The 16443-nt window shown below is 40.7% G+C and overlaps 2 protein-coding genes across 10 annotated transcripts in view; both read left to right on the top strand.

Annotated features, from left to right (window-relative positions):
* exd3 (exonuclease 3'-5' domain containing 3) overlaps positions 1–2526 on the top strand; it is a 47799-nt gene extending 45273 nt beyond the window's left edge. For all 8 annotated transcript variants that reach the window (XM_086097379.1, XM_086097376.1, XM_086097377.1 and 5 more), the window contains exons 20-21: positions 958–1024; positions 1624–2526. In XM_086097379.1, coding sequence (XP_085953505.1) covers positions 958–1024; positions 1624–1922 — 366 coding nt within the window. In that variant the 3' untranslated portion in view covers positions 1923–2526. The remainder of the gene's footprint in view (positions 1–957; positions 1025–1623) is intronic.
* Positions 2527–7668: 5142 nt separating this feature from the next.
* On the top strand, positions 7669–10774 carry nrarpa (NOTCH regulated ankyrin repeat protein a). Of its 2 annotated transcripts, none has more exons than XM_086095914.1 (2): positions 7669–8047; positions 8188–10774. In XM_086095914.1, the coding sequence occupies exon 2, from the start codon at positions 8470–8472 to the stop codon at positions 8806–8808; it is 339 nt and encodes a 112-aa protein (XP_085952040.1). In that variant the 5' UTR covers positions 7669–8047; positions 8188–8469; the 3' UTR covers positions 8809–10774. The 2 variants fall into 2 exon arrangements, with proteins under 2 accessions (XP_085952040.1, XP_085952039.1); XM_086095913.1 differs by having other exon boundaries at positions 7675–8047; positions 8184–10774.
* The last annotated feature ends 5669 nt before the right edge of the window (positions 10775–16443 follow it).

Below are 16443 nucleotides of genomic sequence, written 5' to 3'. Positions count from 1 at the left end.
ATCAAAATTCTAAGACGTGATTAATCTGATTTAAAAATATAATAATTTGACAGCTCTAGATTTTTGTCTCTGGTTCCATTTTAAATCTATCTACGTTGCTACTAGCCTCGTCCTAGCTAGCGCTAAGCTAATTTGTCTCTCAGGTCCAGCGTTCAAGATAACTGAGAGCTAAACGTTAGCTGACCATATATATATGTATGCGAAGGCTTGCTGTGTGAGTGTGAATATCTTTTTCCGCAATTGTCCACTTCAGTCGCTTTTGGCCATGTTGCTCGGTAGGCGGCAGGCCCAAGTTAAAAGCCTGCCTTGCTAGTCACGGCTAATACTTTTACTTGAGTGAAATGTGTTGAATTGGGTTTGATTTAAAGCGCTGCACTTAAGTGGAATGTTGTTTGCTGGGTGGAGCTCAGGTGTGTTGACAAGGCTTTTAGCACTCACATGCTGTCAGGAAGGCTCACAGACAAGTGTGTGTCTGTGTGTGCGTGCGAACGTCAGGGGCCGGCAAACAAGAGGTCACTAATGTCCTGCCGGGGAGGATGGGTGTCCTCCATCGTCGAGGACAGGACAGCATGGACGTGTGAATGTTACAGAGGCGTAAATGCTCTCATGCACACACACTCAAAGATCTGATCTGTGTGTTGCTCCTTTTACACCAAAGCAACAAGGTGGGAAAATTGTCTGCTTCTGGTAGTTTACCAGTACAAGTTGTTACACAATTCACTTGTAAATGTCGGCAAAATAAAAGTAAAGATGATCTTGTTCCATGTATACATACCACAGTTCCATTAAACTTCACAACTTCATTTTGTGCGAATGACATCGAGACAAATGATAGCAGTCAAAATGTTATTGCAAACATTGTCGCATGTTTTTTACTACTGGTGTCTAATTCATAATGCCTTTATGAATAGCTCCTGTTTTATTCCTGTTTCTTTTTGTCTTTTTTTTTTCTTGCAGGCGTGCAACAGTGATCAGTACGTGGCACTGTCTAGACAAGACATGATCCGGATGCTTAAACAGAAAGGTTAGTCAAACACCACAAAATGGCTCTCATAGCTAGCATAAAATGATGCTAATGTATATGTGTGTATGTATCAGTGTACATATAGTCTTGTTTGAAGGGGAAGCCAACCCCCCAAAATTTCTTGGCAATAATATGTTCTACGCAGCCCTACTAGTCTTAATCTGGCAATCTAGTTAATATTGTGTTATTGGAATATGAGTTAAGCAGCAAAATCCATCCGTTTTTGTTTTTTTTCATCAGTGTCAGAAGACGGCCATTTTGCCACTTGCTGTCGAGTGAAAATGACTTCACACTTGCTCAGGTCTCAGGTAACAACCACTTACAGTTCATCTTCAGAAAACAGGTGAGCTGTGATTGGTTGTTACCTGAGACCTGAGCAACTGTGATGTGATTTTCACTCGACAGTAAGTAGCAAAATGGTCGCCTTCTGATGTTGACAAAAACGGCTGGATTTTGCTTCATAACTCATATTCCACAAATGTAATATTAATCAGAATGTCATGTTTAGACTAGTGAGGTCACATATACCATCGTATTGTCAAGAAATGTTTAAGGTTGACTTCCGCTTTAAGCATTTTCTTCTTACTTCATTTTTGTAGGATTTCTGCAGGCAACCGATATGTCAATGACACCACCTGAGGAGGAGCCACTTGAACTCCCCAGGTATAGTCTTCAGTGTAACTGGGCCTCCCTGTCAGATCTGGACCCCGTGACCCTGAGCTTTCCTGGGGGGGCACCCATACAGCTGCACACAGTACCGCCGACCCTGGTGCCCAGGGTACCACACTACTTTGTTTGCACCCGGTGTGGAAAGGTGTTCTGGGAGGGCTCTCACTTTGAACGTGTTCTGTCCATGTTTCAGGAGGTCATGCACATCACAGATGAAGGTGCAGAATAAATATTTTAATGCTATTGTAAGGGAGATACAAATCTAAAGCGAGCAATCCACAAATAGAGTGACTTATTTCTAATGTATTTTTTACATTGTTAAAGTTTTTTTTTTTTTTGCCTGGGTTTAAATGCAAACACATTTTTCATTACATCTCTTCAAGCATTTTTTTGTTGACGTTTTGAAATTGTGTGAACCAGCGGCTTGACTTGTGAGATGTCACTCATCTGCCGTGATGTAATTTAAATGTAAACCTTGAAGAAACAATCCAATTAGAAATGACATCTAAGTTTGTTTTTATTCATCTTTTAATTCCAACTGTTTTTGTAGTATTTTTTTAGTGTTGTTCCGGCACCGTTTTTTGGCCCCCAATACCGATTCCGATACCCAACGCTAGTATTTTTCAATTGTCTTTATTTAAGATATTGAGCAAAAGCGAGTCATTTTGTTATGCTTTCTAATAACAGTTCTCTGGTTATATCTTAAGTTTCGTTTAACTGTACATTCAATATTTGTCAAAAAAAATTCTGTTTCTTCTAATGAATAATTTGCAGCATTGTGAAAATGTACTTGCTGCTGGTGTTTTCTAAATAAATAAAAATGGTTGACGCTGCACAGGTGTAACATGAACAGCTTGGGGGTTGTGAGAGGGGGAGGGGGGGGGGGGTTCTGACCTGAAAGAGTAACCCAACACATGCGGTGAGAATTCCTTCACATTTCGTCTAACCTCTTTTTCTCTCTTCCCAAATCATTCTTTATGTGTTTGCCCTTGAAGGTTTTAAGAGATCCACATGCATTTCGTACACTCGTAAAATCCAACAATCCTTAACGCTTGGCAGATGTCCACTTGACTTTATTGACGGCTCGTATTTAAAAAAAAAAAGAAAAGAAAAAAGCCACAGTAAGTGATTTCCGGAGGCATGTTGTGCTGGGACTCATTGAGGTAAATGTGTTTTTCAATCACACATCACTGACTGTCCTCATACTTTCCTTCCGCTGGTGGGATTGGGAATGACACAGTTGAGGAACCTCTCTTAAACGTCACCTAACGCCAGGTTGCTAATTGCATAACTTCAAGGGATTCGCTACCACAGATTGAGGCTTTGTCAGTAGAAGTAATGTTACGCCATACAATACAGTTAACTGTCGGGACTTTGTAAACTATTGTGTCTTTTGAAGGATAATAGAGGGGATCTTTTCTTTGTGGGTGTTGTGGAATTAGACCTGCTTCTTCTGTGTGGGAATTTGAACATTGGATTTAACTAGAAGCTGCTGAGGACAAAGGAGATGATGTCTAAACCTGACATGCAATTAACACTGTGATGGCAATGATAGTCTGGATTGTGTTGACATGAGAACTCTTCTTGAAATACTTTTTATTGTGTGTGTGTTTTCTGGGTCACGGCTAAACTTGATTACTTGTTAGGTGCTACGGACTGTTAGGGATGCTAAAGTAAAGACTGCTAAAATATGTACTTTGGATAACTAAACACAAGGATTGCCATAAAACTGGACTGGACCAAGTTCTTGACCAGAGCAAAACATTTGTGTAAAACCAAATGACTTGACTGATTGGAATTGATGCCAAGTGACTGGGACCAAAAAATGTGGTCATGATTTATGAGTAGTTTACAAGAACTACACAATTACAACTAAGCTTGTGACTCCCAACATTTAACTGTGGGTCATATCAGAGATTAGGGGCAGATTATTTTGGATTTTCTTGGGCCTTGAGACTTGGATCAAATGACTTGGTACTTTGTTTTTATATCTGGAAATAAGAACAAGGGCTTTGCCCAATTTGGACAAATAATTTTGGACCGTTTTTGGACAGTTATTTTGGAACTTGATTTGACTATTGAGGCAAAAACTCAACAAACGTCTTGGGACATTTTGTTCTGAAGAATTTGGACTTGCTCTAGATGTGGAACAAAAACTTGGGGTTCCTTGATACTTAGGCCGGGACCTGCCAGAGATTTGTGACTGACTCGTGATTTAGGACTTTCTTGAGCATTAACCAGTTGAACATTGGGAATTTGTGATGCATTTTAATTCAATTCAGTTTTATTTATATAGTGCCAATTCACAGCAGATGTTTTCTCAATGCACTTGAATGCATTGAGTCTTTACTGAATTAATTTATTTATTTTGTTTTTTATGTTTCTGGTAAATGTTGGTTAAATGGATGTTGTTGTTGTTTTTTTTGTGTAAACACTTCCACAATTTATCAGTACGAGTGATCTGATTCCCAAAAGTGCGCGAATGATTTTCTTAGACCAGCTTTTCCCAAACATTTTCGCATATTACAAATGGATTGCCATAACTGTCCGCAGTGCTATTTTTTAAATAAATATGACTGAACAAAGACACCTCCCCTTTTGCATTTAGCTCCACACTTTTCAAACTGTTTATAAAAACTGATCAAGGACATCTGAAATGGTTATGATGCGTAGAGTTGACACCCTATATCTCCAAAATAACGCCCTATGTGCCTAGTCCAGGTGGTGGTAGCTCCACATGTCTTTGTGCTCAGCTCCTCTGCCTTTAAACTAAACCACACCGCCTCTCTCATTTAGCCTCAACCCTCTGCAGAACTTGCCACTTTCTCTCGGCAGAAGCTCTGCCTTTATAGTGAACTCCCGTCTGTGCGCTGAGCACCATCTCTGCTGCAGCGCCATGTTATTTGATCCTTGCTCTTTCTTTGCTGGGAAGAAAAGCTCGCCTCTTTCCCACGCTCTGAGGACACGTGGTGTCCGGAATGAATTGGATGCAGAAGGCCCTCCCTCTTCGCTACCACGTCACCGCTCTCTCTCTTACTCTACATACACACACACACGCGCACACACACACACATACTAGTGGGTTCATCAGGCTCTGCAGCAAGAATGTCACTGTTACCAATGTCAGTTTTTTTTAACTGACATTTTTACATGACACTTTTACATGCGTTTCCTCTACGAGTTTTCCTGTCTCCTCGTTTTCGGCGGCACACATGCATACCTTCCCCACCATCTCCCGGGACCCCCCAACCCCCCTGTTTTTCCCCGCGCGTCTCGGCGCCAAACCTCGGCCTTGCTTAGCGAGTCGCCCCGCTCTGTCCGGCTCGTGCGTTTATAACGCGTCACCTCAGCTCCGGGCTCTTTGTCTTCACGCTGGAAAATGCACGCCTTGTTTATCAACACATTGTGATAGAATGGAGATAGGGCTCCAATAATAGAACCGCAACTGACTTCTGTGATCATTCTAAAAGTTGATTCCATCATGGAGGATTTAGTGGTCCCAATAATGTCATAATAACTGTTTGAATCCAATCATTCTTTTGTTACTTCCCAAGTAGTGTTTATCTGGTTTTGGCTGCTTCCCAGAGAATTATTCCTCAGAATTCAACGGAAGAAATGCTAAAACATTTTGCTGTTGCGGTCTGCACAAATGTTTTCCAAGTGTCCAGACGCACTGAAGCCAAAGTTCTGATGGTGGACAGATGTTCCTGATTTTCCGCAAGTTCGCCTCCATTCACCAAGCCAAGGAGAGAGGGAGAAAAACACACACATAAACATAAGCAAAACACATGTAGATCCAAATCCTATTGACACAGAAAAACTATGAGCTGCATTCCATTTTTGAAGTACAATGCGTGTGCACTCTTGCAGGTCAGCGACGGCGCAGAAAGGAGTACGCATCTGGTTCTGAACACGCCATAAAAAGATCTGAGTAAAATTCTCACCACATTGATTGGAGTGAGTCAGAGCTTTGTTTTTGAACGCTTGCAGCTGTGGGAACAAACAAAAAGGAAGCTCACCGACACCTGCAGACGCACCTACAAAAATGCATTGATGAATCACATTCCGGTTTGATACCTAAGTTAAATTTAATGTTAGTTTTAGCACATTGGCCACGCCTTAAAGGCATGCTTGGATAAGTCCTGACTGACTTTTTTGGATGAACAAGGACCTCACAAATTTTCTTTTGGATAAATGGACACAAAAATCATTCCTTTCTCTCCCTTGCATGGTAACTCAGGCAGTGGGGACTGAGGAAGGCTTACAGTGCCTAACTAGCAATAGTTCAGTAGTTGCCATGCACGCTTTCCATTGTTGGGGTGCACCAATCGATCGGCCGGGATTGGTATCAGACCCGATTTATAAAATAAAACCAATCTTGTCCACCGATCTCATCTCTGTCCTTGTCTGAAAAAATCAGCCACTGTCCTCATGTGCAGTTAAAACAACCCATGAAATTAACAGCACATACTTCCGATAACGTGACCTTTGTAATCCTAAAATGTCATGCGGCTATACTAACATGATTTTTTTTTGAATTTTCAATTACTTTTTTGTGAAGTGTTGCAACAATTTCAAATCGGGCATTCAAGAAGTAATTCTGACCAATCAGAAGCAGCCTTTAATGCTGTGGAAACCCCAGAGCTTTTTGTTGATACCAGACATGTGGTTTTCTTGTTTTGCACGTGGCAGCAGCCGATTCATTTAGCTGATTTTTTTTACTTACTTAAGTCGCCGCACCCACTGAAGAAAAGTATTTTCAAGACAATCAGGTAAGAAATTCCAAATGGGAGATATGTTCTTTACTTATTTTTCTGGTGGTCGCATCATAAATCTGAAAATCTATCATTTTCACATACATTCTTTTTTTTTCTTCTTCTTTTTGGGGCAGGCAAATGAGGTTGAAACCTGCGGCCGCAAATGTGCACCAAATGTACAATTCAGAGTGTGGGAAACAAAAAACAAACGGTGCAAACGGCCCAAATGCACCTTCTGCAGTTTGCACTCATTTCCTCCATCCATACGTGTGTTACACTTCAACAATATTCTCTCACCACCTCTCACACTAGGCGTCAGTCGCGCGCACACACACAAAGGCACTCGGTTCCCACGGTGGTGGGGGCGGCCGAGCGGCGTGTCAATCCGCGCACAGCGTCACCTCTTTTCACTCGCAAAAAAAAGAAAAGAAAGAGGAAGTAGAGCGGGCTCTTTTGTTATGTCAAGTCCCACACAGTCTAGTCATTTCAAAACAACTGCAATATATCCGCAGTTTATGATTTAAGAAGCCGGCTCTAATCTCCTGCGCGGCAGTTGTTCTAAATGAGGGTACAAACTTCCGGGTTGCGTTTGGGGGCATTTGTGGTGCCATTTGCTTCACTCTTTTTGTCCATCGCAAACGGTTTCGAGTACACTAGATAAAACCCCTTGAATGTTCAATGGCATTAAACGTTGTAGTTAAAAACAAGTGAGTAAGTAATTAAGAAATTCAATGTTTGCTTGGAATTTTTAATTTGTAGCAAACGGTGAAGTGGCCGGAATACATCAGCACCTGAACACGTCATATCATGGGAAAATGCTCGCATGTCGAGTTTTTGACATTCAGATCATTGTTCATTTTTTATTGACATGGGTTTTAATGTTAAGTAATCATTGTGGCTAGTATTATTACTATTATACCACCTGGTTATATGTTTCATTAGACAGTTTGATGATTATTCCATGAAAATAAGTCATGGGGACTTGCTATATGTGTTATTGCAAAGTGAGTATTTTTTCATTTTTATTGACATGTAGTTCTATGAAAAGTAATCATAACCACTTATTTTTTTATTATTACTTGGTAGTAGTAGCATAAGTTATTAATGCTAGGTGCAAATATGTCCATATAGTTTAATAAATACATTTTTAGATTGTTCTACAGCACTTCCAACTACCTTAAAACATAATGATTAATACTGTAGTTGGATGGATAGATATATAGAAAGATAAGTGGATGGTTGCTCGTTTGACTGCAGTTGGGGGGGGTCAGACAGACAAGGCCACGCCTCTCCCTCCCGCCTTCTTTCTTCCAGCGCCGGCATCAGCCTATAACCTCGCCGGGATTTCACCCATTCCTCCACATTTGTTCCCCACCCCACCCCCCTACCTCCTCCTCCTCCCTACTATTGTCATGCAAATAAAGGACGCGTAAAATATTCCCCCAGAGCGCAGCCACCAGCTAGCCAGAGCGCACGGAGGACGCAGCAAAGCGGACCACACGCTGCTGGATTTGTATCTTATTTTGTTTGTTTGTTTGTTTGTTTGTTTTTGTTTGTTTTTCTTTTATTCAGCGTTCCAGACCCGTCCGTCCCACAGGTAAGCCCGAAAGAAGCATTCGGAACCCAAAGTGTCTATGCGTAAAAGCATTACGCACGCTTTTGGATGTGTTGGAATGCGGTGCAGTGTCTGATCTAGTTTGGACTTTGTGCGCGCGTGTGTCCCGCTTTTCCAGGCAGACTTTCGCGTGAACGGCGGGCGTGGGAGAACCAAAGAGGGAGAGCGATCCGAAGTGTCCCTATATCGCATCATCTGCCGCTGCTAGGAAACTGTACGGACCCCCACGTCACCGCCGCCACTTCACGCAAAACACGGGATCAGCTACCTTGTGGATCTGCGTGTTTTCACTCATTTTCGGGGATATACAAACAAGCGTGGCCAAGCACGAGAGCTTTTGTGGACGGGATTACTGGGCGCCCCTTCCCCTTTCCCCTCCCTTCTCCTCGTCCTCCGACGCAGCTATGAGCCAGGCGGACGTGTCCACATGCTCGGCCCCGCAGAGGGTGTTCCAGGAGGCGGTGAAGAAGGGCAACACCAAGGAGCTGCACTCGCTGCTGCAGAACATGACGAACTGCGAGTTTAACGTCAACTCGTTCGGACCCGAGGGTCAGACGGCGCTGCACCAGTCCGTCATCGACGGCAACCTGGAGCTGGTCAAGCTGCTGGTCAAGTTCGGCGCGGACATCCGGCTCGCCAACCGGGAAGGCTGGAGCGCCTTGCACATCGCCGCCTTCGGAGGTCACCAGGACATTGTGCTATACCTCATCACCAAGGCCAAGTACTCGTCTGGGGCCCGGTGATATAGCTCACTCCCTTCTTCCTCTCTCTCGGCTGTGTGTCAGGTAAAAAAAAAAAAAAAAAAAAAAAAAAAAAATGTAATGGCAACAACAAAAATCTCCACTCCATTGTCTCATTCATGTGCCAAACATCAATTGGGCTCCATTGGAATCTTTCAATAACACACACTTGGTTTGTTGGTACTAAAACAGGGGTGGTGCTAAACTCATCATAATTATTGGATATTGTTCAAACGCTCTTGGCTGGCCACGAAAGGGTCCGCAAGCTGTCGGTTGCCCACCCCTGTCCTAAAAGCTTTCCTCTTGAATGTGTCTTCTATAGATGGTGCGTTCCACTCATTGTTGATATCCCCCCCCATACTCAATAATGCTCATCAATGCCCACTAAAATTATAACTTATTTAAAGTGAATTAGGGCACTTGATGCTGGAATATTTGGAAAGGGAAGACACACAAAGCAAGAAAAGGCAGATATATTTAATTGTTTAGAACTCAAAGAGCGGCATTATGGCTATCCGATGTGCTTTTTTTTTTCTTTTTTCGTCATAACAACAAATGGCTTCATTGTGGTTGTGAAGTACTGTACACCATAGCTTTACTTTGTTTCTGTCATTGTTTGAAGACATACAAAACATTCAACCTGCCATCATGCACGCTGGCGTCCAACTTTTTCAAGCCAGCCTACCAATGGTCATCGTGTTGCTACTTTAAAGAAAAACAGCTGCTTCAGTAAAAATTAAAATAAAAAAAATACAAATAAAATGAAAGATTGGAATCACTTTATAAACTCATTTCAGTATTCTATTAACATCCTCACTGTGAAAGCAGGCTGTTTTTATTTTTGTTATATTTATGAAGGTACATTTTGATTGAAAAAAGAGAGAGAAAAAATGATCTGAGGGTGACTCAAGCTGCTTCAGTTTAAAAAAAAAAACTGTCCCATGTGGAGGTATCCCCTCTGTGTGTGCCCCCTCCCCTCCCGTTGTGTTCCTCCAATCAGGATTGGTTGCCTTTTGCCAGCTACCTCGACTTTTAAAGTATTCTCATGTTGTGCTTATGCCAGTATGTTGTGTGTTTTTTGCCCCCCTTCCACTCCCACAAAAAGATCCTGCATCCTCATTTGGGACCGTTTGTTTCACACTACAACCAAACCGACTCAGACAAGCTAAGCATCAGTGTGCCTTTCTGGAATCTCTCCTTTTGGGAGGGGGACGGGGGATATTTTCAGTCAAGGCAACAAGTGGAATGGCTTTTAAATGCAGGGAGTTTGAATTGCACAAATACACGGAGCCTTGAGCGCCTCTTGGCTTTGGATGGAATAGTTACTACTACTGACTTTTTGAACAAACACACACACGTGCACACACATTAAAAATCACCATTTGTGGCAATTGCAGGACTCACAAAGAAAATTCTTGAACGTTGTCTGCTGCATTAAAAAAAAAAAGAAGAAAAAAAAGTCACCCTAACGTTTGAATCAATGCTGCTTTTATTTTGTCGTAGTTATTTTTTTTTCTTTTCAAAGGCTTCACAGCAGCTTCATGGGAAGAGTGTGTGTTCTTTGAAAGTGTATGCTTCTCATGAGGCCCAAACAAACACACACACAAATATTCAAGCACCAGTAAACTGAAGCGATTGGGTTGGTATCAGGCAACACACGAAATATGCATCGCTTGTCTTAAACTTGATGTTTCTTTTGTTTTGATTTTTTTGTTTTTTGTTTCAATATTGCACTGATGACTGCTGTTGGAGTTGGCTTTTTATGTGCTGACATTTAAGAATTTTTTTCTGAATAGAAAAAAAAATCAAACAGCAAAAATACTATTGTATAAATATACGCTCCAGGTGATAAATGTGCATGTTACTCTGTGGAAACTTTTTTTTTTCCAGCAAAGTTATGCGTGTGTGTTTGTGTGTGTGCGTGTGTGTGTGTGTGTGTGTGTGTATATATATATATATATATATATATATATATATATATATATATATATATATATGTATATATATATATATATGTATATATATATATATATATATGTATATATATATATATATGTATATATATATATATATATATATATCAAGCTGATGATGATGATGATGATGATGATAAAACTTGGAGCACTTTCTTTTCTGAAGTGCTGTCTTCCTGTTTTTTTTTTATGAAAGGGGAATAATACATTTGATGGTAAGATCATTGTAACATGATTAAAAAAATTGCACGGTTGTGTGGTTGTCAGGCTTACCAGTCATAACATTTATGACGTAATGAGCCAGCCGCCGAGTGGTGTACATGATATGAGTGTGTTGTTCTTTTTTTTGTGAAGAAAAAAAAGTGCTGAGTTTGTCTTTTTTTTTGGAGCAAGTTGTGTTTCAGATCCTTTTTGTTGTTGCTTTCAAGCAAGAGGAAACGGCTGATTTTCCTTTTTCCGATTTTTTTGGGAATGTTTGTAACACTGTGATGATGACGTGATGTCACGTGGAGATGAGTGCTGTATTATTTTTGTACGTTTGTGTACAAGCCAGTAAAGAAAATATTAAACTCCAAACTTTCAGTGTATGCATCTTTCTCTTGGCACGCATGTACAAAAGTACATACAAAGTCTGCATTGAAGTTGGTGAACCTCCCCTCCACACACACACACACACACACCCTCCTTTCGCTCTCCTCCCTCCTTGTCTTCCAACCAAGCGGGCCCAGCCCAGTTCGCCATTCTCTCCCTTTGTCATTCATCCTTTCACTGCTGGCATAAAAGGTTCCTGGTGCATTGTGGGTAGGCTCCGCTTAAAGAAGGCTTGCCCTCCCTTGCGTGTGTTTTGCAAGATGGTTTTATGTTACCCGCACACATGCATCCACTTGTGCTCGCCATCAAGGTTCTGCTCTTAACTAAGCCTCATTGTTTGAATTATTTGCGGCTTGTTATGAAATCATTTATTTTGCAGCATACAGTATCACCCATTGAGTGTGACAGCGTGTTTTAGTTCCTGGCGATATCCGGCAACTTTGCACAGCCATTGAAGAGGAATGTACCAACATTCCAAAGGCCACAATCAACAAGCTGATCAACTCGATGTGAAGGAGATGATGGAGGCAAACGCCGGTCACACCAGATACAGATTTTTTATTTTTTTTCCCCCATCACTATAAAACTTCACATTTTACAGGCCTTTTATTGTAGGCAGCCTAAAGCACATCGGTGAAATAAGCATGCTGTCTAACATCTTTGCAAAGGAGAAGAGCTCACTAACTTGAGCGAATAGTGTATCATATGGAATGCTATAGCTAAAGGGCTTGGGCCACCACTAGCTTTGCTGTTTTAAAGAAAATGTCAACCCCTCCAAAAAATGTCTTCACTATAATATGTTCTATGCAGCCCTACTTGTCTAAATACGGTATTTTGGTTAATATTGCATTAGTGGAACATAAGTTATGCAGCAAAATCCAACAGTTTTTGTCCATCTCAGGGGGCGACCCTTTGCCACTTGCTGTCGACTGAAGATGGCATCACAGCAGGGTTTTTATAGTTTTGGAATTTTCATTTTGGTTAGTTTTGAGTTTTGTTTTTTTACATTTAGTTCGTTTTAATTAGTTTTCAGGATGGTTCTGTTAGTTTTTTATTAGTTTTAGTTATTTAAAAAAAAATGCTTAGTTTTAGTATTAGGTTATTTTTTTTAAATGTGCATTACTTGTGCGCAATATTTAATAAATACCATGGTGAAATGAAAAAAGTAACACATTTCTTACATAGCATTCCATTTCGGCTGACTTAAATGAAAAAACAGGCGAGCCGAGCCATTGGAGCCAAAAGTCAATTGTCGCCAAGGAGCGACGTCATCTGAAGGTGCTTTTCTATTGGCTGCTGCTAGATGATGTCACTTCTGTGTGACACACTTTCAAACGTCCTTATTCCAGTTAATATCAAAATAAATATACTTAAAATCACATTTAAAATCAACCCCAAAGGCTCATGTATTAAATTAATTACCAAAGACGAAAATTAAGGACGCTTTCGCTGTAATTTCTGTTAGTTTTTGTTAGTTTTGTAAATATAAAATGTAGTTTCAGTTAGTTTTCGTTTTAAAAAAGCATTTTCGTTTTTTTTATTTTATTTCGTTAACAAAATTGTTTTTGGAATTTGAGTTTTTTTTTTTTTCTTTAGCTTCGTTAACGAAAATAACCTCGCATCACAGTTGGTCAGGTCTCAGGTAACAACCAATCACAGGTCAGCTTCAGAAAACAGGTGAGCTGTGATTGGTCGTTGCCTTAGCCCGCAGTAACAATGATGTCATCTTCAGTCAACAGCAAGTGACAAATTCTTTTCGCCTTCTGATGTTGACAAAAACAAATGTAATATTAATCAGTATGTCATGTTTAGACTAGTGAGGTCACTAACATATTGTCAAGAAATGTTTAAGGTTGACTTCCCCTTCAAACACTTTTTCACAGCTGTCATTGAGAAATGGTAGAACTAGGGTTTAACCGCGACTCGTTTTGAGCCTTGTGTCCCGTTGTTTTGTCGCAATTTTACGCAGGTCCGTCCTGCATTTTCCAATTGGTTGGCCCATGTGTAATGTCAGTCACACAGTTGTCAGAGATAAACCAATTAAAAAGAAATGTAACTGTTAAATTTCATTTTAAATTTACGTTTGCGTAATACAGCTAGAGAACAAAACAGCCGCATGCTAAATCAAGTTGCAGGATATAATGTTTTTTTTTTCAGGGGCAACTACATTGCCACAACCAGAGCAAAAATATGTTGGATAATAGTGAACGCGTGGTTTTGTTTAGCGCTGTTGCACTGTCACTCAAAACAGCATTCAGCATTAGCCAAAGTAATAACACAACCACTGATCAACAGATTGGCTCGGGATTACATTTGTTATGAATACTTCCTGGTGAGAATTTATTGTATATTTGATTTTTAGAAAAATTGTAGAGTCCTGTTTTTTAATTGTGAAAATCTGGTCATGTTAGATAAAAGGGTAAATGTTACCACACATACCAAAACTATGTCATTAGTGAGGATCTGGATTAGGTGTACTAGTTTTTTTTTGTTTCGTTTTTCATAAATAAAGTGAAAGGAACAGTCTACTCCTTAGAACCGTAAGGGCACCACCCGTCTGGCCGTCATCCTCCATTAACCAGGAAATAGTCAGCGAAAAGCTTTGGCAGGGTTATGCATGTCATTATAGAATTTCTCAGACAGTTGTAATGATGCCTTTCCACTGCACGGTGAGAAAACATACTAAGGGAAACTGCCGTGCATTGAATGGCATCTGCCGGATTGAGAAACACTAACCAACATCAACAATGATGACAAAATACGCTCTCCTGTATTTACCTCCCAGCTCAGCTGGTGGTAAGGACAACATTTTTATTGAAGAGGTGACTAATGGCAACCAGGAAATAGACCACTGCAGAACACTTTAAGGGGACCAGACTTTCAAAATCAAAACCAGGATCCTTTGGCAATTATGCTGAAAATCAAAAATACGATAAATTCTCAACAGGAACTATTTAGAACAAATGTAATCGCTAGTCAATCTGGTTGTGTTATTACTTTACAGAATGCTAAATGCTACATTGGTTGACAGTTCAACAGTTGTAAATAAGACAATGCACTCACCATTATTAAACTTTTTTGCTATTTGAAGTTACCTGCGCCGTTTACCTTGCGCCGGTCCCTCATTGGAAATATGCCGCCAAAAAAAAAGCTCAGTTTGCGTTGAGTCTGACCAACGATCGCAGGATTAAGCTAGTGGGACTACATTTCCCATGATTCTTAGACACGGAAGCAGGAAGTAGTTCTAGTTTCGGTATGACGATTTAGCTAGCGATTTAACCGTTACATTTCTTTTTAATTGGTTAATCGTATGAATTGCCATGACAAGTGTGCGATTGACATACACATGGCCCAAACAATTGGCTTGCTGACTGGACTTAAAAACAAACAAACAAACAAACAAACAAAAAACAGGACGCCGGAACAGGATTTGCATAAATGTGGGAGAAAACAACAAGGCTGGCGAAATCCTCAAAACCAGCACTGCCTCGGATAAACTGCGATGTCTGGTCACCTTAATAAAAAATCTTAGAATATAATATCTGTTGTGATAACATGGCACAAATAATAAAATATTTTTTCTTTGATGAACTTCACAAGTGCTCTTACTGAAAAAACAACAACAATCACTGGGCATGCTATCAAAACGTGTTGCCATAGCTTTGCTAAATTATTGGCACTGATGACCAAAAAATGCTTAATTAGCTATGATAACTACAAATGCACCTTGTTTGCACATGTATTTAGATGTTGATTAGGTGGAAGATATTCGAATGCGAGAAGCTTGTGGTTTTAAGGCTGGCACGAGACACAGCGCATTTGCCAAGAATCATTCTCAGAGCCGACAACATCAAACAACTCTCTTAAAAAAGATCTTGGGTGGCGAATACTCCGAAAACTATTTTCCTTCTCAGAATCTATTACGTCATATTCGTTAATGTTCCTGGTTCGTGTTCTTTTATGTCACAGATGTGCCTGTTTTCAAGATCAATCAATCAAGATCTCAACCACGACTGACTTTGCACGTATATTTTCATTTCATCTTATTTTGACAAATGATTACGTAAAAAGCATTTATGTCTGTTTTCAAACAAGTAACTAAGTAAACTAAACCCTCAAGTAAAGAAGTGATAGGCTACCTGAGTGTTCAAATTCCATGACGTGGGGAAGGCCGTGGGAAAAAAGGCAAGATGACAAAGCATCCGTCGACACGTTGAACCTGTTGGTGGTGCAACACTTGAGTGGGCGTTGACTAGCGGTTAAATAAAACATTACCTCTACAGCCGTGTGACTTTGCGGCCTGAGAACTTTCTGTTTGACATCGTGTACTGTACGGAGTTTGATCTGCACCTCTATTCTAAAAATATAACCTCTGTGGAAGTGTTAGAAGAAAACATCAAACTATTTCTATAGCGTTTGTCCTTTATTAATTTTGAGTCATCACTAACCCTAACTGAAAATGAAAAATCCGCATGAGAAGGCCAGAGCTTGGATTTGAACCTTGCCTCTTAATAATCATTTTAAACTCGTGGGGGCTTCCAAGAGACCTTAACATAAGTGTTACAGGGGACAGTGCAGGACATCCCAAGCTATTTTAAAACTACTTGACCTGCAGTTGAACCTTCAACATGCACCCTGCGTTTCTCCTGCAGCTCTCTGCGCTACAGGTACACAAATACAGGAAAGTTGGTATGTTTTCTCTCTCTCTCTCTCTCTCTCTCTCTCTCTCTCTCTCTCTCTCTCTCTCTCTCTCTCTCTCTCTCTCTCTCTCTCTCTCTCTCTCTCTCTCTCTCTCTCTCTCTCTCTCTCTCTCTCTATCTCAGGATGTTTTTGTATAGCCGGGTTCCCATTGTTCACACAGCGACTTGGCTGGCCTCCCACGACTGCTGCTTGCTGCTGGTTCCTATACGCCTCCCCCTAATGGCTTCTTCATGTGCCCCATGCGTGATGCCAGACAGACAACGCAAAGCATCCTGGGAATGAAGAACCAGCTGAAAGTAAATAAACAATTCGACAGGAGTGAGCTTGCATTTACCGTCTTTCGGGTGTTAGCTAAATGGGGTTAAGTGGTTGG

The sequence above is a fragment of the Leptonotus elevatus genome, chromosome 15 (genome assembly GCF_054856555.1).
Source record: "Leptonotus elevatus isolate MCC_2025b chromosome 15, RoL_Lele_1.0, whole genome shotgun sequence".
NCBI lineage: Eukaryota > Metazoa > Chordata > Actinopteri > Syngnathiformes > Syngnathidae > Leptonotus > Leptonotus elevatus.
Note: the sequence above shows the minus strand (reverse complement) of the source record. Positions and strands in the feature narration are given on the sequence as shown.